This window comes from Chiloscyllium punctatum, chromosome 20, assembly GCF_047496795.1.
Source record: "Chiloscyllium punctatum isolate Juve2018m chromosome 20, sChiPun1.3, whole genome shotgun sequence".
Taxonomy (NCBI): domain Eukaryota; kingdom Metazoa; phylum Chordata; class Chondrichthyes; order Orectolobiformes; family Hemiscylliidae; genus Chiloscyllium; species Chiloscyllium punctatum.
The window spans coordinates 82,661,454-82,688,732 of NC_092758.1; the positions used below are offsets into that span (position 1 = coordinate 82,661,454).

Here is a 27,279-nt window from a genome sequence, read left to right on the forward strand (position 1 = left end):
TCGGTACAGACAAATTGGACTGAAGAGTCTGTTTCCATGCTGTATATCTCTATGACTCTGTAAAACTACATCTAACTCCTTCTTGAAAGCATTCAATATTTTGACTTCAACTGCTTTCTGTGGTAGATAAATCCACAGGCTCACCACTCTGTGCTTAAAGAAAATTCACCTCATCTCAGTCCTGAATGGTTTATCCTGTTTCTTTTAAACTGTGATCCCCTGATTTTGGAACATGCATCCTACATTTACCTTGTCCAGCCCTGTTAGAATTTCATTGGTTTCTTTGTTGTCAAGTTACTGAGGCTGGCTGAGGCCTTATCGTAAGGCAGCTAGCATACTCTGTTCAAGTGCATTTCTTGTGAACAGTAAAGATTTTCCAATCAGCTGAACAACATCACAGCAAGGGGCGCAGTCAATGTCAAGTCTGCACAGACTTTTCTGATTGGTCAACAGACATGAGGATTGATCAAAGTCTCTTTCTCTTTAATATTTCCTCTGAAGTGAATTGATTTACTAAAGAATCATAGGGACCCAGGTTGGATTCCAGCCTTGAGCGATTGTCTGTGTACAGTTTGCACAGACATCCTGTGTCAACCTATGTTGAACCAAATTGAATTTATTGTCACATGTACTGAGGCACAGTGAAAAACTTTTGTCTTGTGAGCAATACAGGCAGACCACAGAGCTAAATAGCATAGATAAGTAAATATTAGGTAAACAGTGGCAAAAACCAAAACACAGGTACAGGCGAATGTCAAGAGTTTGTGAGTCCATTCAGTATTCTAACAACAGTAGGGTAGAAACTGTTTCAAAACTGGCCAGTGCATGTGTTCAGGCTTCTGTACCTTCTCCCCGATGGTAGAGGTTGTAGAAAAACACTGCCAGGGTGGGGTGGATCTTTGAGAATGCTGGCGGCCTTTGCTTGACAGCGGGCCTGGTAGGTGGATTCTATAGACGGGAGGTTGGCCTTTGTGATTGTCTGGGCCAAGTTCACCACTCTCTGTAACCGTCTCCGATCTTGAATGGTGCAGTTGCCATAACAGGTAGTGATACATCCAGACAGAATGCTCTCAATGATGCACCTATATAAGTTGGCAAGAGTATTTGCCGTCATGCCAAATTTTCTCAGCTGCCTGAGGAAGAAGATATATTATTGGGCCTTTGTAACCAGTATGTCCACATGAAGAGTCCAAGAACTCTTGTTGTTGATGACCTCTCCAGGAGCTTGACATTCTCCATTCGTTCCACCTCTGTTGGTAATGTGTAGGGGGCATGAGTAACATCCCACTGAAAGTGAATAATGAGTTCCTTGGTTTTGCCAGCATGGAGAGCTAAGTTGTTCTCAGTGCATCATTTTTCCAGGTCTTCCACCTCCCGTCTGTAGTTTGTTTCATCACCATCTGAGATTGGTGGCATCATCAGCGAACTTGTAAATGGCATTGGTCTGGTATTTGGCGACGCAGTCATTGGTATACAGTGAGTACAGTAGGGAGCCAAGTACGCACCCCTGGGAGCTCCAGTGTTGAGTGTTAGTGAGGATGAAATATTGTCCCCAATCTTCGCTGATTGTGGCCTGTGGGTCAGGAAATTGAGGATCCATTCACCCTGTGTTGGTGTGGGTTTCCTCCAGGTGCTCCGATTTCCTCCCACAGTCAAAAGATGTGCAGGTTGGGTGAATTGGCCATACTAAATTGCCCTATATTATGCAGGTTAGGTGAGTTATCTATGGTAAATGTGGACTTACGAGAATAGGGTGGGAGGCTCTTCAAAGGGTCAGGGCAGACTCGATGGCTGAATGGCGTCTATCTGCACTCATAGGGATTATATAAATCTATGAAGGCAGGTATTCAATGGAGGCAAGGCAGCTCAAGCTGTTGCATTGTGCCATTGTCATAGTGGGTATGCTTGCAATATACCAGGTAATTCATAACTTCATACACAGAATGGGACAAAGCTCCAGAGGTTCAGAGGATATTCATGATTCAGCCAAAACAGTGACAGCTCCACCACCAGGTCGTACCCTCTGCCTGTCTTCATCCATCCCACTTCACCACCCTACCATCCGCCACCCCCATTATCTGCAGCTCCCCCCACACCCACCCCCAGTCCTGAAAAAGGGATACACCCGAAACGTCGGCTTCTTCACCTCCTGATGCTGCCTGGTCTGCTGTGTTCTTCCAGCCTCCTGCCTGTTTACTTTCAATGTATAAGTGAGCATGAAACCATCAATATGCAGGTTGTGCAGATAATTGATAAAAGTGGACTATAAGTTCAGACAACTGCAGTAGTTTTTTTAAAACTTTTTCTTTTCCTGGTCTCAGGTTGCTTCTTTGAAATATCTGCCATCAGTACTTCATGACGTGGTGACAGTCTTTGATGTCAAGTTACTGAGGTACGTACATGCCTTGCTGAGGATGTTTTTCCACAAGACTTGGAAGTTTTTTCCAATAGAGGTTTTTTTTTGTTATTATTATTGCATTGGAAGTAAGAAGGGAAAAGATAATATTCCCTTTGATAAGATATCAAAGGAAACTATTGCAGAATATAAAGCTGAGCAGGTCTGGAGATAGCAACAGAGTTAACCTGTCGAGTCCAATATGATGATCCTTCAGAACCCTTTGCTCAGCACTGCTGCCTCACAGTGCTGGGACCTGGGTTCAATTCCAGCCTCAGGTGACTGTCTGTGTGGAGTTTGCACATTCTCCCTGTGTCTGCGTGGGTTTCCTCCCACAATCCAAAGCTGTGCAGGTTAGGTGAATTGGCCATGCTAAATTGCCCACAGTGTTCAGGAATGTGTAGGTTAGGTGCATTAGTCAGGGATAAGTGTGGAGTAATAGGATGGGGGAATAGGCCTGAGTGGGTTACTCTTCAGAAGGTCCATGTGGACTTGTTGGGCTGAATGGCCTGTTTCCACACTGTAAGGATTATATGATTCTTTTCCCGAAAACACTGAATACAACCTTTGGAACCAATCCACTGTGCGTTGGCTTTCGGTAAGGTTGCCAATTGATGCTAAAATTGGGGGGGCAGCTTTTCTGCAGCATGGTCGATACTCACACAAACAAGTTACAGCCGACAGCCAGAGGATATCTCATCAGCATGGGCTTTGTTTGAAACATGCTGCTAGCGATGAGGACCAATTGGATGCAGTTTTGAAGCAAGTTGCTCATTTCCCCAAAATCAAAGTGTAACCCAGTGAGTGACTCTGATGCAGAATTGATTGCCTTACAGCATGATTCAATATTAACATCTAAAAGGGAATTAGATAAATCCTTGTGTGCTATGATTCTACACCATTAATAACATTCATATTATTAAGACTAAGCTTGAAATACACATTGAAATATTGAATCAAATGATGGAGAATGACCTCCGCCATAAATACTGCAAGTTGATTCAAGCCGTCGAAAGGATCTCTCTGGAGAAACAGTATGTTTTGATGGCTTTGACGGGCTGAATTGATAGATCTCTGTGCCTTGCTTGTGTGGGGAGTTAATAAACAGATAGAATTGCCTGCTGTGCTTTATGATTTTATGCTGCAGTTTGACCTGAGCAGCATACCCAATGAGTAAGAGAGAGCCGAGTTATTCTTTGCCTGACCTCAGTGGGGAGTGATATCTCACGGACTTCAGGAGAAGCTTATCCTTTCACTTCGAATGGGTTGATGAGGTCATCATTAGCACCGAAGGGATTGATTGAAACAGGAAGTGTTCCACACAGATCATCACTGTACTTGCTCTGAGGAAGCGTCGCTGGACTGGAAGCTTTAATGCTGATTTCTCTCCACAGGTGCTGCCAGACCTGCTGAGCTTTTCCAGCAATTTCTGTTTTTGTCACTATATCAGAAGTTGACATGTCAGAGCCTTCATGTCGGATCTTTGCACACCCTTGGGATGCCTTTGTAGACTTCCCAAGTGTTGTCATTGCTCTGAAGCACATCACTGCAACCAGCGATTCACTTTCAGCCAAGGCTTCCCCAGGAAGAGAATAGTTCGAATAACGGTCCAATTTGTGGTGTTTAGTTGAAAGGTGAATGTTGATCAAGAAAGTTCCTTGGTGCATTCTCCTGGTTCTTCACATGAGGATAAAGTTCTCATCCAGAGTAACAGATGAAGCCATCATTCGATATCGTTCCCTACACTCCTTCCTCTACCTTGACAATGCAGCACTCTTTAATGCAGCCTTGCAATGATTGGTTATGTTATGTGCAGAGGTCCCTGTGGTGCAGACTTCCCTGTGGTCAATGATTTATCTATCCTGCCCAGTGATGGTATCGCCCAATGCTTGGGGTAGGCACTGAATATTTTGATGTTAAACGTTTGGGTATTTCCAATTTTACAAAATGTGGGAGATGCAATTTGTCATATGTCTGCCCTGATCCCATTGGCGGTTGCAGTTGAGCGGTTTGATATTCTGACTTCATCACCATGGCATAAATATTGTATGGAGCTTCTCTGCCTCTCGTTATCATCAGCCGTCTGTAGCCAGAGTCCAACCAACTGAGAACATGTACTAGATTCAGGATTCTGTTCTTAAAAGCCATCATAAACGTCTGTTGTACAAATAATATTGTAACTTAAAACATGGAAAGTGGAGCATCAGGGCAGAGAGAGCCTTGCAGGGTGACAAATGCACCAATGGAGGATTGATGTCCACTCCTCATGCTGATCTCCTGCCCCCTATGCTCTCTCATTTCTTTCCTTTCCCATGATCTCCAGTCCTCTCCATCTGAACTCTGACCTCTCCCACATTAAATTTTGGCCCTCTCCTCCTAAGTTCCTGTCCATGCCTGCTACAGCTGACCTTGCAATCTGATTTTCTGCCCTGAACCTGCCCCCACACTCCCAACCCCATCCCTTTGCCTCACCCACCTCAGCCCTCCTGTTCTCCTCCTCAGTTGCCTGTGCCCCTCCTTCTGGTCTCTTCTTTATCCAACTCTTCACCCATCTGTTCTCCACTCCAATCTTCACCATGCCCTGGATACTGAACTGTCTTACAGTTCACAGGCACTGACAAGAACCACACTTTTTTTGGCAACATCAAGTAATCGTGTTCGGCCACAACTTCAGCCGAACCCATTTGATACCAGTCAGTAGAGATGAGATTCTGTTTTCACATAATTCCTAACACCTGCCACCAACTACAGTGAATAGTGAGAGTCCAGGACTTCGATGCTGGATGTCCAGCTAAGACCTTTGTGGACAACTTGGAACGGAATCCAATCAGGAAGACACTGAGTTCATGACCATTCATTGTTGTACACACCCTCATCTGTTTCTGGTTCCTGTCCTTAAGGGAAAGAACTCCATGCCTACATGTGACTCCAGCACCATAGCAAAGTGTTTGATAGTTAACTGCCTGCTGAAGTAGTCTATCCAGCCATTCAGTTCCAGGACAATCAAGGAAAGGTAATAGATCTTACCAGTGATGTTCACACCCCCATCAGGAATAAAAGGGTGTATTACAGATGTGAATCTATTAAATGTGCAAATGGTACTTCTCTGCATTGCTTCAAACTATTTTAACATTGTCAAACTCCACGTTGATGGTTCCTATGTTTTCCAATGCACTATTTCAACATCATATGCATGGAAAACTAATAATGATCAAACACCGCATCAATTGGAGTGCTTCATCAATTGGAATCTCTGAAATCCCACCCAGACAAGCTTCAGTTGGCCAATAAAATAAAATAATAAAATGGCAGCTTTTTCTGATCTAATTTTCTCATTTCCAAGCTTTGCACCCAATTGAATCAGTACTATCATTCAAAGCAATGGATCATTTTAGCTTAATTAACTAAAATAACTGAAGTTATTAATGATTTCCTGAGATCACCACCATGCATGTTTGTGTTTTTGCATTATAACGAGCAGCATTGAAACATAACCCCCTCAAGATAACAAGAAGCTGTCTCTGCTTCGCCCCATTGAAGTATAGTTCTGTGCAATATTTCTTCAGTGGCTTTTCATGAGTAAAGGCCCTGATCATTCTAGGCCACCATTCCTGGTTAGAAAAGTAAACAAAATCTGGCAATTAGCTGTCACTCATCATAAACTGACACATTTTCCATGACATATTACTACCAATCAGAATCCTTTTACTGACCAATCATAATTCTCCCCTCATACAATGCAAGAGTTGCCCTTCCTCTGAAATTGGTAATTCTCATGAATTATCCTGATGAGTGAGTGCAAGGTGGAAAGCATTGACAAAATCTGTCTTTTTCAGCAATACCCAAGATCTGTACTGGCAAACAATGGAAACTTGTATCTGCTTGAGACTGAGCCTCTTGTAAGCCAAACCTAACCTAATTGCATCCTTACGTAAGTTAGCTGTGCATCCCTCTGCCAGTGCAGATGAAACAAAGCTCTTGAAACATGTAGTTTTCAGGTACCTTGCGCTATTGGGATTTTATTTTCTTAGACCACTAATGAATTCTTTCTCTGTCTCTTTCTACTCTTTCTACTGCAGCCAACTTCTGTTAGAATTTTACATCAGCATACCACCTAATAAGCTTCAGAAACAGAAGATCCAGTCTATGACCGAGATTGTGCGCAGTGAGCTCTTCAAGAAGAAAGGTTGGTGACCTTGAATGTGCATATTGTTAGGGTACGGGAATACAGGTGGAGGAGAAGAGAAAGTGTACCCATAAAGGGGCAACATATTTGACTCAACGTCGCCAACATGTTAGAAAAATGAGGTACAGGCCCCATGATTCACACTTATCCGGGACTTATGTAGTGTTAGTTAAGGGGTAGATGTAGGGGTATGGGTGGGTTGTGCTTCGGCAGGGCGGTGTGGACTTGTTGGACCGAAGGGCCTGTTTCCACACTGTAAGTAATCTAATCTAATCTAATCTGCCTATATAAGGTGAATTGGTCCACTAACTGATCAATTGCAACAGTTCTACTTATAACGTGCTAAGTGGCTACCTTTCTTCTTGAAGTACTTACCCTAGAGTTGCTGACTTAAAAAAAGCTCCTTCTGGTTCCAACCCTAAAGCAGTTAAGCATTCACAAACAAAAGCAGAAATTGCTGGAAAATCTCAGCGGATCTGGCAGCATCTGTGCAGAGAAATCAGAGTTAATGTTTCAGGTCCGGTGACCCATCTTTGGAACTGAGGAAGGGAGTCAAAAAGTGAATTCTGATTTCTCTCCACAGAGCTTTTCCAGAAATTTCTGTTTTTGTTTCTGATTTCCACCAGACCCGAACATCAACTCTGATTGCTCGCCACCAACGCTGCCAGACCTGCTGAGCTTTTCCAGCTATTTATATGTTTGTGTTACAAATGATGGGCTGATACCTACACAATACCAAAGTCTTCCAATTACCATTGCTTTAAGATCATAAAAGAAATAGGCTGCACATAAATATTTTGCTTCAATTGCATTATAATGAGTATGTCTATCTTCAGTACATCTGTGGAGTTGAAGTTCACATATTATAAGTTTAATACAAACTGACTGCTCCAACCAACAGCTTTGAAGCCCAAGAGCAACAGACTCTGAGAGATATCTGCAAGTGTGTAGTGCAAGGCTTTTATAATGTTTTGGATTCACGTAATTATTCAGTGCACCACACTTTCCTTTAATTGTTGCTAGCATTCACTTGCTGTTGATTGCTGCTGTTCCCTCGTTTTATATCTGCACATAAATTTAACTGGGCCACTAGCTTTTAGCCATCTGCAGGGTCTGATTGATGTGACAGCGGAAAGGATATTAGGATATAGCTTCATTAGCAGTTTCAATAATCACATAATCATATCCAATAAATGATTTCCTTCTGCTACTGTGGCAATGTTCTGAACAGATATTCCAGCTCTACAGATAGGTCCTGAAGACATTTGTGTTGTGATTATATTTAATTTTATTTCTTTTCAGTAAAGTCAACATTTCTAGAGAACAGAAGGGAATAAAGATGGCCTTTGTTAGCACACTGTCTACATGTCCATTATATTGAATCTGGTTCTGTTCTGGTTTGAAAACATCATGGTTTTGGAACAAGCCAGTTTCCTGTGGGTGTGAATCCACGATACAAATCTCACATCATTCAGAGCTAATATTTCATAGATTTATGTATTTTCAGCAGCTGTGCAGGTGGACAGGTAATATGTCAAACGTAAGATGTTGCTCATTATTTTGTTCTCGTCCAACTTTTACATTTTGGAGCAGTGACGAGGGAGTGCAGCACTGCTACATTCCTGGTGAGAAATTAAACTAAAGCCCAACTTGCCCACTGAGGGAGATGCAAAGGATCTCTTAAGGGCTCAATTTTGGAGAACAGAAGAGGTATTCTCTGCGACTTATCCAATATTTATCTCCAGTTCAACATTGGTGAAACAGATTATCTCATCATTGCCTTTTGTTGCTGTGCACAAATTGACTGACATTTCCTACACTGAGACAGTGACTCCACTTTCAAAGTAGTTAATTTACTTTAAAGTGCTTTGGGATGTCGCAAAAAGCAAGTTATGTAAATGCAAATGCTTAGTTTCTTTCTTTTGATCAATTCTATTTCCAACCAGATAATTACGTTAGTCATTGTGGACTTCTTAAAGGAGGAATTTGCTGTAACATATTCCAAAAATGCAGAGCATAAAACATAATGGGTTCCAGCATCTCAAGATTTTTAAACATTCAGTGAATAGACTGAGTGTTTTCGGTTCATGGCACCATCTCAGAACAGCCTCAGAATAAATTTACAGAGACTTATTGTTCTATGTCAGGAATGGCTTACACAAACTTGCACCCTGTTTTCAGTAATACTTTTTGTACAGATTTCAACACTGCAGTGTATTAGTCCCATTCCAATATTAAATGGAGTAATAAATAAGTGTCTTTCTTTTCTTCTGTGATATTTTATAAAAGATATTTTGATCAGCAGTTTCTGTTTTCAAATATTCATCTCCACGTTTACAAGGTCATTGACCAGACTGATTTTTATTGTCCCTCTCTCATGGCAATGACAAATTAGAAACTCAAAACAATTGGGGCTATATGAATAAATGAAGAGAGGTATTGAATAATTGCTTCACCCCAGCTTTTATGAAGACCATAATGATATATTCACCTCATTAATGGGGATGCTCAGACAAGAACTGATAGAGTGTGGACAGAAATGGGGAAAAAATTGATAAACCTGCAAGACTGAAAGAATAAGTCCAGATGGTATGCACGCATGACCAGTGGAACAACAGAGACACCAGATAGAGTCATAGAGATGTAAGCATGGAAACAGACCCTTCGGTCCAACCTGGATTAGTGGTGCTGGAAGAGCACAGCAGTTCAGGCAGCATCCAACGAGCAGCGAAATCGACGTTTCGGGCAAAAGCCCTTCATCAGGTTTTTACCTTTTTTACCTTCGGTCCAACCTGTCCATGCCGACTGATATCCCAACCCAATCTAGTGTCACCTGCCAGCACCCGGCCCATATTCCTCCAAACCCTTCCTATTCATATACCCATCCAAATGTCTCTTAAATGTTGCAATTGTACCAGCCTCCACCACATCCTCTGGCAGCTCATTCCATACACGTACCATCCTCTACGTGAAAATGTTGCCCCTTAGGTCTCTTTTATATCTTTCCACTCTCACCCTAAACCTATGCCCTCTAGTTCTGGACTCCCCCACCCCAGGGAAAAAGACTTTGTCTATTTATCCTATCCATGCCCCTCATAATTTTGTAAACCTCTATAAGGTCACCCCTCAGCCTCCGACGCTCCAGGGAAAACAGACCCAGCCTGTTCAGCCTCTCCCTATAGCTCAAATCCTCCAACCCTGGCAACATCCTTGGAAATCTTTTCTGAACCATTTCAAGTTTCACAACATCTTTCCGATAGGAAGGGGACCAGAATTGCACGCAATATTCCAACAGTGGCCTAACCAATGTCCTGTACAGCCGCAACATGACCTCCCAACTCCTGTACTCAATACTCTGACCAATAAAGGAAAGCATACCAAACACCTTCTTCACTATCCTATCTACCTGCGACTCCACTTTCAAGGAGCTATGAGCCTGCACTCCAAAGTCTCTTTGTTTAGCAACACTCCCTCGGACCTTAACATTAAGTGTATAAGTCCTGCTAGGATTTGCTTTCCCAAAATGCAGCACCTCGCATTTATCTGAATTAAACTCCATCTGCCACTTCTCAACCCATTGACCCATCTGGTCCAGATCCTGTTGTAATCCGAGATAACTCTCTTCGCTGTCCACTACACCTCCAATTTTGGTATCATCTCCAAACTTCCTAACTGTACCTCTTATGCTCGCATCCAAATTATTTATGTAAATGACAAAAAGTAGAGGACCCAGCACTGATCCTTGTGGCACTCCACTGGTCACAGGCCTCCATCTGAAAAACAACCCTCTACCTTTGAGCCAGTTCTGTATCCAAATGGTTAGTTCTCCCTGCATTCCATGACATCTAACTTTGCTAATCAGTCTCCCATGGGGAACCTTGTCGAACACCTTACTGAAGTCCATATAGATCACATCTGCTGCTCTGCCCTTATCAACCTTCTTTGTTACTTCTTCAAAAAACTCAATCAAGTTTTTGAGACATGATTTCCCATGCACAAAGCCATGTTGACTATCCCTAATCAGTCCTTGCCTTTCTAAATACATGTACATCCTGTCCCTCAGGATTCCCGCCAACAACTTGCCCACCACTGAGGTCAGGCTCACCGGTCTATAGTTCCCTGGTTTGTCTTTACCGCCCTTCTTAAACAGTGGCACCACATTTGCCAACCTCCAGTCTTCCGGCACCTCACCTGTGACTATCGATAATACAAATATCTCAGCACGAGGCCAAGCAATCACTTTTCTAGCTCCCTAAAGAGTTCTCGGGTACACCTGATCAGATCCTGGGGATTTATCCACCTTTAACCAAGACATCCAGCACTTCCTCCTCTGTAATCTGGACATTTTGCAAGATGTCTATTTCCCTACAGTCTATATCTTCCATATCCTTTTCCACAGTAAATACTGATGCAAAATATTCATTTAGTATCTCCCCATTTTCTGTGGCTCCACACAAAGGCCGCCTTGCTGATCTGTGAGGGGCCCTATTCTCTCCCTAGTTACCCTTTTGTCCTTAATATATTTGTAAAACCCCTTTGGATTCTCCTTAATTCTATTTGCCAAAGCTATCTCATGTCCCCGTTTTGCCCTCCTGATTTCCCTCTTAAGTATACTCCTACTTCCTTTATACTCTTCTAAGGATTTACTTGATCTAACCTTACATATACTTCCTTCTTTTTCTTAACCAAACCCTCAATTTCTTTAGTCATCCAGCATTCCCTATACCTACCAGCCTTCCCTTTCACCCTGACAGGAATATACTTTCTCTGGATTCTTGTTATCTCATTTCTGAAGACTTTTAGATCTGGTCTATCCTTTTCCATCACTATTTTAAAAGGAATAGAATTATGGTTGCTGGCCCCAAAGTGCTCCCCCACTGACACCTCAGTCACCTACCCTGCCTTATTTCCCAAGAGTATGTCAAGTTTTGTACCTTCTCTAGTAGGTACATCCACATCCCGAATCAGAAAATTGGCTTGTACACACTTAACAAATTCCTCTCCATCTAAACCTTTAACACTATGGCAGTCCCAGTCGATGTTTGGAAAGTTAAAATCCTCTACCATAACCACCCTATTATTCCTACTGATAGCTGAGCTCTCCTGACAAGTTTGCTTCTCAATTTCCCTCTGACTATTAGGGTGTCTATGATACAATCCCAATAAGGTGATGATCTACGCCAGTGTTTATTAAAAGAAGAGTTATTGTTGGAAGGTTAATGGATAGCTAATGTTCCTATTCAAAAAAATACCCTCAAAACTATATATCAGTGACCACAATAATAGCGTCAGGAAAGATCTGAAATCAAGATTTAAAGAAACAACTTTTAAAAATCCAGAATAAAAGAGACAGAATAAAAGTAATCACCTTTGTTTTATGGAAGGGTCTGTGTTTGTGTTTGTGTCGAACCTCAGGTGACAGGGGAGACATTAAATAAATATTTTGTGTCAGTTTTTACTGAGGCTGCAGAAATGGAGGCTAGAGAGCTCAGGGAAATAAATATTGATGTTTTTAAAACAGTTCACATTACAGAATTAAAAATCACACAACACTAGGTTATAGTCCAACAGGTTTATTTGGGAGCACTAGCGTTTGGAGCCCTGCTTCTTCATCAGGTGGTTTTGAAGCAGAACCATATGACACAGAATTTATAGGAAAAGATTACAATCTCATGCAGCTGAACTGATGTATTGAACAAACCTAGATTGTTAAGTCTTTCATCTTTTTTGCTGGCTTTAGTTCATTAATATGTAAATCCCAGGACTTCTTTTAAGTCACATTCTCAAGATAACTTAAGGTTTTAGAACAAAAGGTGACGTCTAAGCTCAGACAATGCCTTAAAGTTGTAAGGTTAGAGTCTGTCTGTATTCCAATCTTGAGTCAGACTGATTCTATTTCCAAAGTGGAATTCACAAAATATTACATGGACTTACTACCTGCAGGTTCTGCATTTTTGAGCAAAATAGAATGTTATTGCAAATATAATTCTGCAAATATTAATTCATCCCATATACTTACATGTGAGTGTGCGTATAGGAGAGAAAGACAGAGTGAGCATGTGCATGTGAGTGTATGTGTGTGAGTGTGAGTGCATATGAGAGAGTGTGTGTAAGCTTGATAAAGTGTGTGTGTGATTGTGATGGAGTATAAGTCTGTGAGAGGGTGTGTGCATGAGTGTGAGTGTGGGGGGTGTGCATATGAGAGAGGGACTGCGTGAGTGTGTGAGTCTGTAAGTGTTGTGTGTGTGCATGTGTGTATGTTTGTCTGTGTGTCTGTGTCTGTGTGAAAGAGAGTGTGTAGTGCAGTGGCGTCTCCTATAGTGTGATATGAACCCAAGGTCCTGGTTGAGGCCATCCCCATGGGTACCGAATTTGACTATCAGCCTCTGCCCGGCCACTTTGCATTGTTGCCCCTCCTGAAGTCCGCCTTGGAGGATGGTCACCCGAAAGTCCAAGGCTGAAAGTCCCTGATCGCTGAAGTGTTCCCTGACTGTGAAGGAACACCCCTGCTTGGTGATTGTTGCTCGGTGTCCATTCACCCATTGTCATAGTGTCTGCTTAGTCTCAGTAATGCATTATGCCTTGGAGTTTGCACGCACACAAACACACACTTTCTTACGTGCACTCACACGCACAGACTCACTCTGTCTCTCTCTCCTGCATGCGCACACACATATAGGTTTATGTGTATTTGCAGAATTACATTTGCAGATACATTCCATTTTGCTGAAAAAATGCAGAACCTGCAGGCAGTCAGTCCAGGTAATATTTTGTAAGTTCCACTTTGGAAATAGAACTAATCTGACTCAAGTTTGGAATACGGACAAACTCTGACCTCACACCTTTAAGGCATTGTCTGAGCTGAGATGTCATCATTTGTTATAAAACCTTATCTTGAGAAGGTGACTTAAAAGAAGTCCTGGGATTTATATATTAAAGAACCGAAACCAACAAACCCATTCTAAAAGACAAAAGACTTAACAATCTAGGCTTTTTTTCAATATATCAGTTTTCACAACCACCTGATGAAGGAGTAGTACTCTGAAAACTAGCACTTTCAATTAAACCTGTTGGACTATAACCAGGTGTTGTGTGATTTTTAACTTTGTCCACCCCAGTCCAAAACTGGTTCATCCACATCACATTGCAGATGAGGAAGTGCTGCAGGTCTTAAATTATATAAAGATGGGTAAACCTCCAGGACCTAATCTAATGTATCCCTGGACATTGTGGGAAGTTAGGGAGGAAACTGCGGGGCACCTTCCAGAAATATTTGTATCATCTATAACCACAGTTGAGCTGCTAGGGGGCTAGAGGGTGGCTAATGTTGTGCCTTTGTTTAAGAAGGAATGTATGGAGGAGCCTGGGAACTCTGGATCTGTGAGTCTGACTTTGATTGGTGATAAGTTGTTGGAGATCAGAAAGCTTTTGATAAAGTCCCACACAAGAGGTTAGTGAGTAAAATTAGGGCGCACGGGATTGGGGGCAAAGTACTAGATTGGATAGAGAATTGGTTGGCTAATAGGAAACAAAGGGTAGTGATTAACGGCTCCATTTCGGAATGGCAGGCAGTGACCAGTGGGGTACCGCAGGGATCCGTGCTGGGACCGCAGCTTTTTACAATATATGTAAATGATATAGAAGATGGTATCAGCAATAACATTAGCAAATTTGCTGATGACACAAAGCTAGGTGGTAGGGTGAAATGTGATGAGGATGTTAGGGGATTACAGGGTGACCTGGACAAGTTAGGTGAGTGGGCAGATGCATGGCAGATGCAGTTTAATGTGGATAAATGTCTGGTTATCCACTTTGGTGGCAAGAACAGGAAGGCAGATTACTACCTCAATGGTATCAAATTAGGTAAAGGGGCTGTTCAGAGAGATCTGGGTGTTCTTGTCCACCAGTCAATGAAGGCAAGCATGCAGGTACAGCAGGTCGTGAAGAAGGCTAATAGCATGCTGGCCTTCATAACAAGAGGGATTGAGTATAGAAGCAAAGAGGTGCTTCTGCAGCTGTACAGGGCCCTGGTGAGACCACACCTGGAGTACTGTGTACAGTTCTCGTCTCCAAATTTGAGGAAAGACATTCTGGCTATTGAGGGAGTGCAGCGTAGGTTCACGAGGTCAATTCCTGGAATGGCAGGATTGCCTTACACGTAAAGACTGAAGCGACTGGGCTTGTATACCCTTGAGTTTAGAAGACTGAGAGGGGATCTGATTGAAACATATAGGATTATGAAAGGACTGGACACTCTGGCAGGAGGGAACATATTTCCGTTAATGGGGGAATGCCGAACCAGAGGACACAACTTAAAAATACGGGGTAGACCATTTAGGACAGAGATGAGGAGAAACTACTTCACCCAGAGAGTGGTGGCTGTGTGGAATGCTCTGCCCCAGAGGGCAGTGGAGGCCCAGTCTCTGGATTCATTTAAGAAAGAATTGGATAGAGCTCTTAAAGATAGTGGAGTCAAGGGGTATGGAGATAAGGCTGGAACAGGATACTGATTAGGAATGATCAGCCATGATCATATTGAATGGCGGTGCAGGCTCGAAGGGCAGAATGGCCTACTCCTGCATCTATTGTCTATTGTCTATTGTTATCAGCGCTGGGCCCACTGTTGTCTATCCTTTGTATAAGTGATTTAGATCAGAATATAGAAGGCATGATGAGTATGTTTACTGATAACACCAAAATCGGTGGACAATGAAGAAGGTTATCTAATACTAAAAAGAGATCTTGAACAATTGGGTCAATGGGCTGAGGAGTGGCAGATGAAGATTGATTGGATAACTGTGAGGTATTGCATTTTGATAAAACAAGTAAGGGTTGGACCTTTACAATTAAAAGTAGGGCCTTGGGGAGGACTGTAGAACAGAGATTTGGGGGCTCAGATGCACAATTCTTTGAAACTTGTGTCAAATGTCAATAGGGTAGTTAAGAAGGCAACTTAGCACACCTGCCTTCATTGCTCAGACCTTTGAGTATGGGAGTTGGGACATCATATTGAGGTTGTATAGAAGGTTGTTGAGGCCTCCCTGGAGTACTGTGCGCAGTTCTCATTGCCCTGTTATAGGAAGAATATTATTAAGCTGAAGAAGGTTCAGAAAAGATTTACCAGGACATTGCCAGGAATGGACAGTTTGAATTACATGGAGAGGTTGGATAGGCTGGGACTTTTTTCACCAAAGCATAGAATGTTGAGGAGAGATGTTATAGAGGTTTATAAAATCATGAGGGATGTAGATAAGGTGAATGGCAGGTAAGGGATTTCAATATTAGGGGGCATATTTTTAAGGTATGAGCAGAAAGATTAAGGAAAACATGAGGGGCAACGTTTTTACAAAGAGGCTGGTTAGTGTGTGGAATAAACTTCCAGAGTAAGTGATGGACGCAGGTAGTTACAACATTTAAAAGACATTTAGATGAGTACATGAATAGGAAAGATTTGGAGGAATATGGGCCAAACACAGGCAGGTGGGACTAGTTTAGTTTGGGATTCTGTTCAGCATGGACTGGTTGGACTGAAGGGTCTGTTTCCGTGCTGTATGACTCTCTGACTCTATGTCATGCTTAATTAACCTGATAGGATTCTTTGGGCAAGTTAATAGAAAGAATAGACAAAAATAATGTAATGTTATGAATTGCTCATGTGTGAAGTTTCCCAACTTGTCATTGCTCCCAATGGGATATCCTAAATTATTATCTTCTGAGGTGAGGTGAAATGATCTAGCCCTTGTCTTTATGCACCAAAACCCCTTTCTTGGTCACAACAGCATTAAAGAAAGGATCCCCTCGCTTATGCATATTGTTCTCTCAGACCAAGTGAATTCATGTGTTACGAGGAGTCAATTTAATTGGGTTTTCCTGAATTAAAGGAAAATTAATTTATTCGTTACTAAATGTGAGAGGAACGAATAATGCAACACATATGCACACAACATGGAAGTGAAAAGAGTCATATAGCACAAAAACAAAGGTGTGATGTTGAACTTGTACAAGGCACTTGTTAGACTTCAGCAGGAGTTTTGTGCACTGTTCTGGGCACAGTATCATCGGAAGGATGTGAATGCTTTGGAGAGAGTGCAGAATCAATTTACAATAACGATTCCAGGAATGAGAAACTTTAGCGATGAGGATAGATTGAGGCCATTGGCACTCTTTGGAGAGCAGAAGAGCAGATTTGATAAACATTTTCAAAAGCATGATCAGCCTAGATAGGTAGAGAAAGCAGTTCCTGTTTGTAAACATGAAACAGAACACCAGTGTGTAGGTTTAAAGGAGCTGTGCTAAATGTAGCAAGTCCAATGTAAAAGAAAGAGCTTTTTAACACAGTAAGTATTTAGGGTATATGATGCACTGCCTGGAAATGTTTTAGAGGCATCTTCAATTGAAGCATTTAAGAGGACATTAGATGATTATTTGGATAGAAATGGTTTGCAGGGATAGGGGGAAAAAGCAGCAGATTGGCACTAGAGAATAGAACTACTGATGGTGTGATGGGCAAAATGGCCTCCTGCACTGGAACAATTCTTTGATTCTGTCAAAGTGAGTGCAAAAAACGTTAAAAGTTAAGAGAACATAGAATCAGTGTGCGGATTGTTTGTGAAGAGTAGGAATTGGAACATTGTAGCTTTTGGGTGATAAAGTTGCATTAACATTGATAGAAGTGCAGTGTACAGTGAGATTCTTGGCTATGCGTTTTAGCTGGAATCCATTTGTCTTGGCTTCTTTTTAATGGCGACAAGCATGTTGACTGGTTTCCTGTGCTTAGAGCTACAAAAGGATGTGTCATGGTTAATCTCAGGCTATGACCTTGACAGCACGCAAGTAAACAATGGCACCTTTGTTCAGTAACACACTTGCCCAGAGGTTCCATTTGGTTCTTTTACCTTTGTACATTCTTGGAAGGGTAAAACATGCTTACATTTTTTGACTTGTAGACCAAGGGTCTGTTTCCATGCTGTGTGAACCTATGACTCCATAACTTAACTCCACTGTTTGAAGATTTTTTTTCTAGCAGGGCAGCAGCAATTAGATTGGCATGCACCTCTATCCTTTGAAGTCTCTCTCTTTAAATTTCCTTGGCACCTTGTGAGGTGTGGTATTCCAGGGATTCACAGAAGGAATCTACAGGTTGTCAGTGACTTCCATTCTTAGACTTACATTATCAATAGGCACATTTCTTAGTCAAAAGTTCAATCTGTCCACAAGGTGTTCAGTGTTCTCATCCGCCATCATGACAATAGGTCATGTATGGGATTTTTAAATGCCGTCTGACAGGGTATGACACAGTAGCCACATGACAAAAGGTCAGAATTTGTTGAGTCAGGGGACACGTTGTTGAATGGTTTGAAATTGTTACAAAATTAAAAGCAGATAACCCAATCATTCCTCAGGTTGGACGAAGGTAGAAAATGATGTGCAACAAAAATAATTGTCAGGACGCATTGTTATTTATAATTTACATGAATGATATCATTTTCAGAATAATTTATGAGTAAGTTAGCCAATATCAAAATTGTCAATCTAGAGTGTACAGCTAAAATTGAGGAAAACAAAAAAAAAATCCAATTGATATTCAAAAACTCACCGGATGGACAGTAAAGTGACAAATTGATTATAATATAGATAAATGTGAGGTGATGTGTTTTGGTTGATAAAACAGAAACACTGCTTACTATTGGATATAAGAGATGAATAGGCTAGAAAGAAAACAAAGGGTTCAAGGTCTCTACAAATGAACAAGTCATTAAGAGCAGCATTGCATGTCAGCAAAGCAATTAGCCATGCTAACAAAGCATTGGGATTGATTTCTGGGGGGAAGCAATTCATAAGTTGTGTCAATGTGTCAAACCTACATGGGTCATTTAGAATACTGCACAATGTAAAACCCCATACTGCAAAAATAACGGAAACACTGGAGAAAGTGGAAAAAAAACACTCTTTGCTCTGCACATGGGATTGTGATACTGATGCAATCTCTGAGATTGAAGGAAGGCGTGGACTGGCAGCTCAATATTTTCAGACTGTAGAAGCTTCAGGTGCGATAGGGTGGAATGTAATAGAGGTGGGGGACATTGTATTATTGATAAGGGAAACCATGGCTGCAATAAAGAGGAAGGGCGTTCTAGAAAGTGTTCAAATGAGGTTTAGGAACAAAAAAAAAGAGGTGATTACATTTCTGGGATTAGAGCACAGGTCTTCCAACAGTCTGAGGGAGATAGAGGAGCAGACATATATGCTAATCACAGAAAAATGTGAGAAATACAGGGTTATATTTGTAGAAGGCTTCAACTTCCCTGACACTAACTGGGATCACCTTAGAGTGAAAGGATTAGACAGGCTGGAATGTTTAAAGTGCTCCCAGGAGAGCTTTTTGTGACAGTAAGAGGATAATCCAACTAAAGTTGGGACAACGTCAGGCCTAATCCTAGGAAATGAAGCCAGTCAAGTGGTTAAGGTTTTAGTTGGTGAGCATTTTTGGGAATAGTGACCATAACTCTGTAACTTTCAGTCATTTGGAAAGGAGTGATCATAGTGCAGAATTTAAATTGTGGGAAGGCCAATTTCAATATCACAAGACTGGATTTGGCAAACATCAGAGAAAATGAGGCCTGCAGATGCTGGAGATCAGAGTCGAGGGTGTGGTGCTGGAAAAGCTCAGCTGGTCAGGCAGCATCCGAACAGCAAGTTTTGAGCATAAGCTAATGAATTCCTGACGAAGAGATTATGCTCAAAATGTTGAATCTCCTGCACTTTGGATGCTGTCTGACTGGCTGTGTTTTTTTCAGCACCGCCATAGATTGGGAGCAGCAACTTGCAGGTAAATCTACATTTGACAAGTGGGAGTCTTATAAACTAATATAGTGAGAATTCTGGGCCAGCGTGTTTCTCTAAGAGTGAAAGCAAGGACAGCAAGTCCAAGGAAGTCAATGGATATTGAGAATTTAATAAACAAAAGAAGGAAATGTACGTTAGTGCATTAAAGTGAAAGTGCATTAAAAACAGGGGAAACTCTTCAAATGTCTAGAGATTATAAGAGGTTGCTTAAGAAATATACTAGGAGGGCAAAAGGACCATGAAATATCTTTGCAGATGGGTTCAACAAAACCCCAAAGCTTTTTATTAGTTTATAAAGAGTAAGAGGATTACTAGTGAGTGGGTTGGACTTTTAGAAACCAAAGGAACAACCCAAACATATAGTTAGTGGAAATGAATGCTTCTCATCTGTATTCAATGAGGAGAGAAACATTGTAGCCAGGGATTTCAGTTGTGGTGGTGAGGTCCTAGAACACATTAAAATTTAAAAGGAGGAGGTATGAGATGTTCTAGCGAGCATTAAGGTGCATAAATACCTAGGGGTTGATGAGAGTACCCAGGCTGCTATAGAAGGCAAAGGAGGAGAGTGCTGCGACTCTGGCAGAGATATTTAATACCTCACTGTCTCCAAGTGAAGAGCCAGATGACTGGAGAGTAGCTAATGTGGTTCCTTTGTTTAAGCACATCAGCAGGGATAGGCCAGGGAGTTACAGACAGAGAGGAAATACAGACCGATTGGTCTGACTTCAGTCGTAGGGAATTTATTGTAAGAAAGTTCTGAGAGACTGGATTAATTAATACTTGGAGAGATAAGAATTGATCAAGGATAGTCAGCATGGATTTGTTAGAGCAAGATCCTGTCTGACTAATTTAGTTGGACTTTTTTTGAAAAGTTAAAGCAGTAAACTGGTGACGGTGGTGGATGGACTTCAGGAAGGTCTTTGGCAAAGTCCCACATGTAAGTCTGCTCCAAAACATAAGGAAAGTTGGTAAACTGGATCCAAAACTGATTTAAAATGGGAGGCAAAGGATGGTGTTGGAAGTATAGTTTTGTGATTGGGGGCCTTTGACCGATGTTGTACGATAGGGATCGGTGCTGAGCCTTTTAACAATTTGGATGTTAATGTGGAATGTACAAGTCAAAAGTTTGCAGATAGCACAGAAAACGATGGTGGTGTTAATAGTGAGGAGGATGATCTCAGGCTCAAGTCTGATACTGATTGGCTGGTAAATTGGGCAGTGTAATAGAAGATGAAATTTAATCCTGATAAGAGTGAGGGAGGTCCAATAAAGGAAGGTCATAGATGATGAATGGTCGATCCCTAGGGAACAGTGAGGTAAAAGAGAATGATGTACAAGTTAATAGATTCCTGAAGGTGTCAGCAGAGGTAGACAGGGTGAAGAAGGAGGCATTCAGGATGCTTTCTTTCATTAGCATAGAATACAGGAACAAGGAAATCTTATTACAACTTAATAAAACATTGGTTTGGTCCACAGATACAGCACTGTGTGCAATTTTGGTCACCACACTATTGGAAGGACATGTTTGCACTGGAAAGGGTACAGGGGAGATTCATCAGGAAGTTGCCTGGAATGGAAAGTCTTGATTATGAGGAGAGATTGGAGAGGCAGATTGGGTTTGTTTTCCTTGGAGCACAGGAGGGTGGGTGATGGGGGGAGGTGCAGGAGTCTGACTGAGATATATAAAATTGCGAGAGGCACAGACAGAGTACATCATGAGACTCTCTATCCCCCGGTAGATGTGTCTAAGACCAGAAGGCATAGGTTTAAGGTGAGGAGCAAGTGGTTTAGAGGAGATATGAGTAGAAATGTGGAACATGCTGCCTGAGAGGGTGTTGGGAGGCAGATACTCTCACAGCATTTAAGAAGGATTTGGATGAGTATTTAAAAATGCCAAGGCATAGTAAGCTATGGTCTGAAAATGTGTTGCTGGAAAAGCGCAGCAGGTCAGGCAGCATCCAAGGAACAGGAGAATCGACATTTCGGGCATCAGCCCTTCTTCAGGAATGAAGGCTTATGCCCGAAACGTCGATTCTCCTGTTCCTCGGATGCTGCCTGACCTGCTGTGCTTTTCCAGCAACACATTTTTAGCTCTGATCTCCAGCATCTGCAGTCCTCATTTTCTCCTCATAGTAAGCCATGGACCAAGAGCTGGTAAATAGGATTAGTGCAGTTTTGTATTTGTTGGCCTCCATAGAGATGGTGGGCCAAACGGCCTGTTTCCATGCTGTATGAGTGTATTTCTATATCTGTATTCATCATTTACAAGAGTAGAATCAGAAATGAGAGATTCCAGCAATTGGGAATATGGAACAGACTGGAGTTTCCCCTTCTCATAAGAGAAGATTTATATGCAGCCTAACAGTGATCTTCAAAATGACGATTGGGCTGGAGAGGGTAGATGCCCTCTGTGGGAAGATCCGAAATTGAAGCGCGAGCGCATGAAAGTTCCTAATAAATACATTTGAAGAAATATAGAGAATTTATTTCTTCAGACACTGATTTGAACATGGAGCTTACTACCACGGGACATAAATGAGATAAAAGCTGGCAAAAGGAAGCCAGATAAAAGATAGATTTATATTTCAATAGTGCCTTTTGCAACTTCAAGACATTCTGAAGACCTTTACTGCCAATGATGTCCTTTTGAGGTGTAGTCACTGTTGTCATTTCTGAAATGTCTCCCACTTTCAACAATTTAATACTAACCAGTTAATCTGTTTTTGAGATGTTTGTTGAACAAGACAGCTTTGCCAGGATCCTGTGGATGATGCGTCTGCTCATGTCTAAAATAGAGCCACTACTTGTGTCCCCTTGAAAGCACATATGTGACCTCAAATAAGCACCTCATCTGAAAACTGTGCAGTGCTCTCTCAACATTGCGATGGGCTTATCCATTTCGATATTTACCCAAAGAGGAAGTGGGAAACGATACCCTTCAGAGATGGCTGTGCGACTAACTGAGTAATGCATGAGGCAAAATCAAATAGAAAGCTGTGTTGAAAGACAGCGACGAAGTAGAATGGGGAGGGACAGGTGTGAGGTGTAAGCAATAGGAAGAGATTAGTTGGTCCAAATGGCCTGTTTCTGTGCTGTATATTCTACGTAATGTTATGAAATCTGTTGTTTCAGTCTAATGGAACGCTAGTGAAATTCTAAACCATCTCTCTGCTTTTTTTTAAAGTGTATAAGCTTAACTCCTTCTGTCACGATTATTCTGTGCTCATAGATCAGACTCTCAGTTATGAGGGTGCAGCAGTCAGTGTGATCAAACTTGGATGTTCTATTTTTATTGAACATCTATTAAGAGAATCACTCCTCTAAATGCAGAAGATCAGATGTATAAGCCACCATGAAAAGTATTCCAGTTTGCTGATTTAATCCTGGGCTTATCATTAATCTTTCGACAGTGGAGTGTTGATCGGCAAGTAAATAAGCCAGACAGCGTTAAAAAAAGCATTATGTTGTAATGAACTCTTGAACATTTTGAGAGGACTCAGCCTTGGGATTGAGTTGAGCTGGTGAGTGCGGTGATCTGCCAGTTGAAAGTATTTCAGACAACTGTTGTTCTGATGTAGATGACAGGTTTCTGTTGGCTGCAAGGTTAACGACACAAAATGACCCCGATGTTATCGAGCCATCTGCCGCTGCCAGCGTCAAAATACAGCCAGCTGTTTCATTGGGATTTCAGTCTTTAACACTGACAAGCGTGATCAGAGCTGTCACAGTTTAGCTGTTGACTTTAGACCAAGTAAACATCAGTACCAAGAGTACGCAAAATTAAATTAATTTTAAAAGATAACATAACATAAGAACATAAGAACTAGGAGCAGGAGTAGACCATCTGGCCCCTCGAGCCTGCTCTGCCATTCAATAAGATCAAGGCTGGTCTTTTCATGAATTCAGGTCCACTTATCCGCCCTCTCACTGTAACCCTTAATTCCTTTACTGTTCAAAAAAAAACTATCTTAGCTTGAAAAACATTTCCTGAAGTAGTGTCAACTACTTCCCTGGGTGGGGAATTCCACACATTCACAACCCTCTGGGTGAAGAGGTTCCTGCTCAATTCAGTCCTAAACCTGCTCCTCCTAATTTTGAGGTTATCCCCTCTTGCCCTAGTTTCACCCGCCAGTGGAAACATCCTCTCTACATCGATCTTACCTGTTCCCTTCATTATTTTATAGAAGGCTTTAATTTGCATGAGTCCTGGCTCAAACTCTGGACGTACTTCATATTTTAAAAGATTTGTTCATAAAATATGGGCAATGCTAAACAAGACCAACATTGATTCCTCATACTGAGTTTGCCTTTTTCAGCTGCCATTCTCTTTGTGCGTTTGGTCACATGCTTGGCAGGGCATCCTACAGATGTTGTTGAAATGTGTGACGCTAGAAAAGCACAGCATGTCAGGCAGCATCCGAGGAGCAGGAGAGTCGACGTTTCGGGCATAAGCCCTTCATCAACTCCTCGGATGCTTGCTGACCTGCTGTGCTTTTCGAGCACCATACTTTTCAACTCTGATCTCCAGCATCTGCAGTCCTCACTTTCTCCATCTCATAGATGGTGCACACTACTGTGATTACTGTGAAGGAAGTTAACAACGGGTTCGATGGAATTCAAGTGGGCTGCTTTTTCTGAGATTGCACTGAGCTTCTTGAGTGCTCCGCACCACTGCACGCTGTCCTTGAAGTGGTTGCTGTGGATCAGAGGCTGTCACATACATCCTGCTGGAATGTGCCATTGCAGAGGAAGTCTGGAGAGAGATGCAATAGTTTTTGTTGAGGTTCGTCCTGAGCAGCTCTGTGATGTGGGACTCTGTGCTCTACGGTCTGTTCCTCAGGACGCACACTGAGACAAACATTGACTGCGCCTGGAGGACCTTTAACCCGGAGAGAGATGCCCTTTGGTTTGCCTGAAACGTATTGGTCTTCCAGAGCAAGGGGTTGACGTTGAGTGAGTGTTGCAGACTGGCTCATTCCAAGGTCCAGGACTATGTGTTGATGGACGGACTAAAGCTTGGGGCAGGTGTTGCCAAGGCACAGTGGGGAAAAACCACTGTCTGAAGTCTTTCTGCTGAAGTTAAATGGGTATCCATTCAGTTATTGGACTCTCCCAGTGCCTCAAGTACTTGTGAATACAGTCTTGTATGAGTAAAAGACATCTTTGGTTTGTTTGCTGCATAAAGTCAAACTCTAATGTTTGTTTCTTCATTTGCTACAGTACAGAACTGAACTGCTTTCATGACTATGTATGTATATAAAGATACTTTAATAAATAAAGTATAATCTTGAAATTGAAAAGAATCTGATGGTGCAACACTCATCGAGGCAATGGAGAGCATCTCACCAACTGCTGATTTGCGCCATGTAGATGGTGAATAGGCTCGAGAGAGGGAGAGATTTTCGACTGAAAATGTCCAGGCTCTGCCCTGCACTTGAAGCTTCAGTATTCCTCTGACGGGTCCAAGTTGAGATTGTGGTCAATGTTAACCCACAGGATGTTGACAGCGGGGAATTATATTCAGTGTCAAGGGAAAGTGGCTGGTCTCTTTGTGGTTGGCGATAATCATTGCCTGATATCATGTCTAATGACCTAAGTTGACGTGTGGTCATGGTTGTCATGTGAACAAACATGGCAGCCAATGTGCTCACTATAGAGTCTCACAGAAAGCAAATTCTACTTATTATTGTTGATCCTGGGAATGACAATAAAGCTGACAGAACTCCATACACAAATAGCACCAGGGGCACATTGAAACTGCAAAATAGGGCCTTGATTTAATACTCGATTTCACTTTTGATCATCAAAAACTACCTCAATATGAGATGAAAAGGCCAAACACAATATTGTGGCTCGGTTCTGGACAGTGGTAACAGCCAGTTTCCATGCGGTGCGTTGTCTTATGGGAATCAATCATTACGCACCAACCCTGTTCATTTATAGTCTCTTTTGTCTAATTCAGAACCTACAATGAGGAGACTGAACCTAATCTAAACATTAAGAACAAAGTTGAGGGAGAACCAGTGGCTGTAAGTCAGAAAATCATCCCTATCTGAACATAATTAAAAATCACACAATACTTATTTGGAAGTATTAGTTTTCAGAGTGCTGCTCCTTAAACAGGTAACTATATTTGAACATATATTACTGTGCCTTTGTTGTCGATAACATAGAATTCATGATAGAGATCACATCAGGGCAGCACAGTAGCTGAGTGGTTAGCACTGCTGCCTCACAGCATCAGGGACCCAGGTTTGATTCCAGCCTCGGGCAACTGTCAGTGTGGAGTTTGCCCATTCTCTCTGTGTGGGTTTTTGCCAGGTGCTCCAGTTTCCTCCCACAATCCAAAGATGTGCAGATTAGGTGAATTGGCCATGCTAAATTACCCATAGTGTTTAGGGATGTGTAGGTTAGGTGCATTAGTAAGGGGAAATGTAGAGTAAAAGGGTAGGAGAATGGGTTTGGGTGGGATACTCTTCGGAGGGTTGGTGTGGACTTGTTGGGCCAAATGGTCTGCTTCCACACTGTAGGGATTCCATGATTATCATTGGACTTTGCAGTTCCAAGAATGATCAATATTAGGGTTACTGCGGCCTGCAGCCTGGGAGCAAATAAAGACTGAGACCGACAGTAATTTTGATTGCTGTGCCCATTTGGGAATCATTTCTGTGTAAATTGGTCTTATGCAAATTGGGTCACTATTGAGCCTCTGTCCCTGGGTGTCATCGCATATTCTAGCAGGATTTGCAGACGTGTTGTTCTGGAATGAAACTGTCAATTTGAAGATCATTTATACTGAGAAGCTGACCAATGAATCCTTTCAATAACATCACTGACCAGACATGGTTTAACTCAATGGCCCATTACACCCTTGTCTGTGTGAACTTGCCCAGCCCACATTCACTGTTGCATTTGCCCCCAGAGCAACCAGCTCATGTCAGTAATTCATTCTTTGTGAAACATAGCTGGTTAAGTGGGAAGTGCGAGTTCTTTGGAACCTGATCTTGTTAATCAACCGAGCAGAATTCATTTCATTACTGAACCATATTGATAAGGCGCCTTCTTCATACTCCAAGATTCTCCCCACAGAAAGCCATTTCCTTCTAGTGTCCTGGACTGGACTTGAATTTCCAAATCCCAGAGTCAAATGTCTGGCACTGAGGTAAGAGTGCAGCCTCTCACTGCACCAAATGTGCTACTGTAATTAATTTGACTCCTGTTAAAAAAATGATGCAAGGAGGCACCATCCAAGCAAGGATGCACTTGGCTTTTTCATGAATGATGGAGACAAGTGGTTGTGTTCATCGGGAACCAACAGAGCCTATACAAGACAGTACATGATTTCACAGGAGATCTGCAACTCACCAAGGACAACAGATTTAAACATGATAAATAAGAATATGAATTTAGCATGAAGATGTGTGGGAATTGGCCCCAGTAGGATTTCAATGCAGCTGCTCGGAATCATTGTGCAGGCAAGCTCATCTGTAGAGGAAATTCTTTATCATCCTGACATCCTGTCTTCTCATTGAAAGTGAAGAGTTCTTAAAGTGCGCACCAAGGCAGAAATGTGTAAAAGACAGAACAGTGCGATGAGTCAGTGGGCTTCTGTTACCAAGGAGTTTTCCTTTTCCAAGCAAGGTTTCTATTTTCAGTTCAAAAACGTTGCCAGAATAAAGTGAGATTAGCTCAGTGACAGAATCTTTAAAACAAATGCATTCGCAAGAATGCAGGCTTCGCTGTCTGGACCAGCATTTATTGCCCATCCCTAGATACCCTTGAGAAGGTAGGGGTGAGTTGCCTTCTCAGACGACTGCAGTCCATTTTGTGTAGGCAGACCCACAATACTGTG

At 42.0% G+C, this 27,279-nt stretch overlaps 1 protein-coding gene across 1 annotated transcript in view; it reads left to right on the forward strand.

Annotated features, from left to right (window-relative positions):
• Positions 1–27,279, forward strand: part of LOC140492226 (dedicator of cytokinesis protein 2-like) — a 731,998-nt gene that overhangs the window by 243,657 nt on the left and 461,062 nt on the right. The window contains exons 24-25 of the mRNA XM_072591134.1: positions 2,322–2,392; positions 6,475–6,581. Of these exons, the coding sequence (XP_072447235.1) occupies positions 2,322–2,392; positions 6,475–6,581 (178 nt within the window). The remainder of the gene's footprint in view (positions 1–2,321; positions 2,393–6,474; positions 6,582–27,279) is intronic.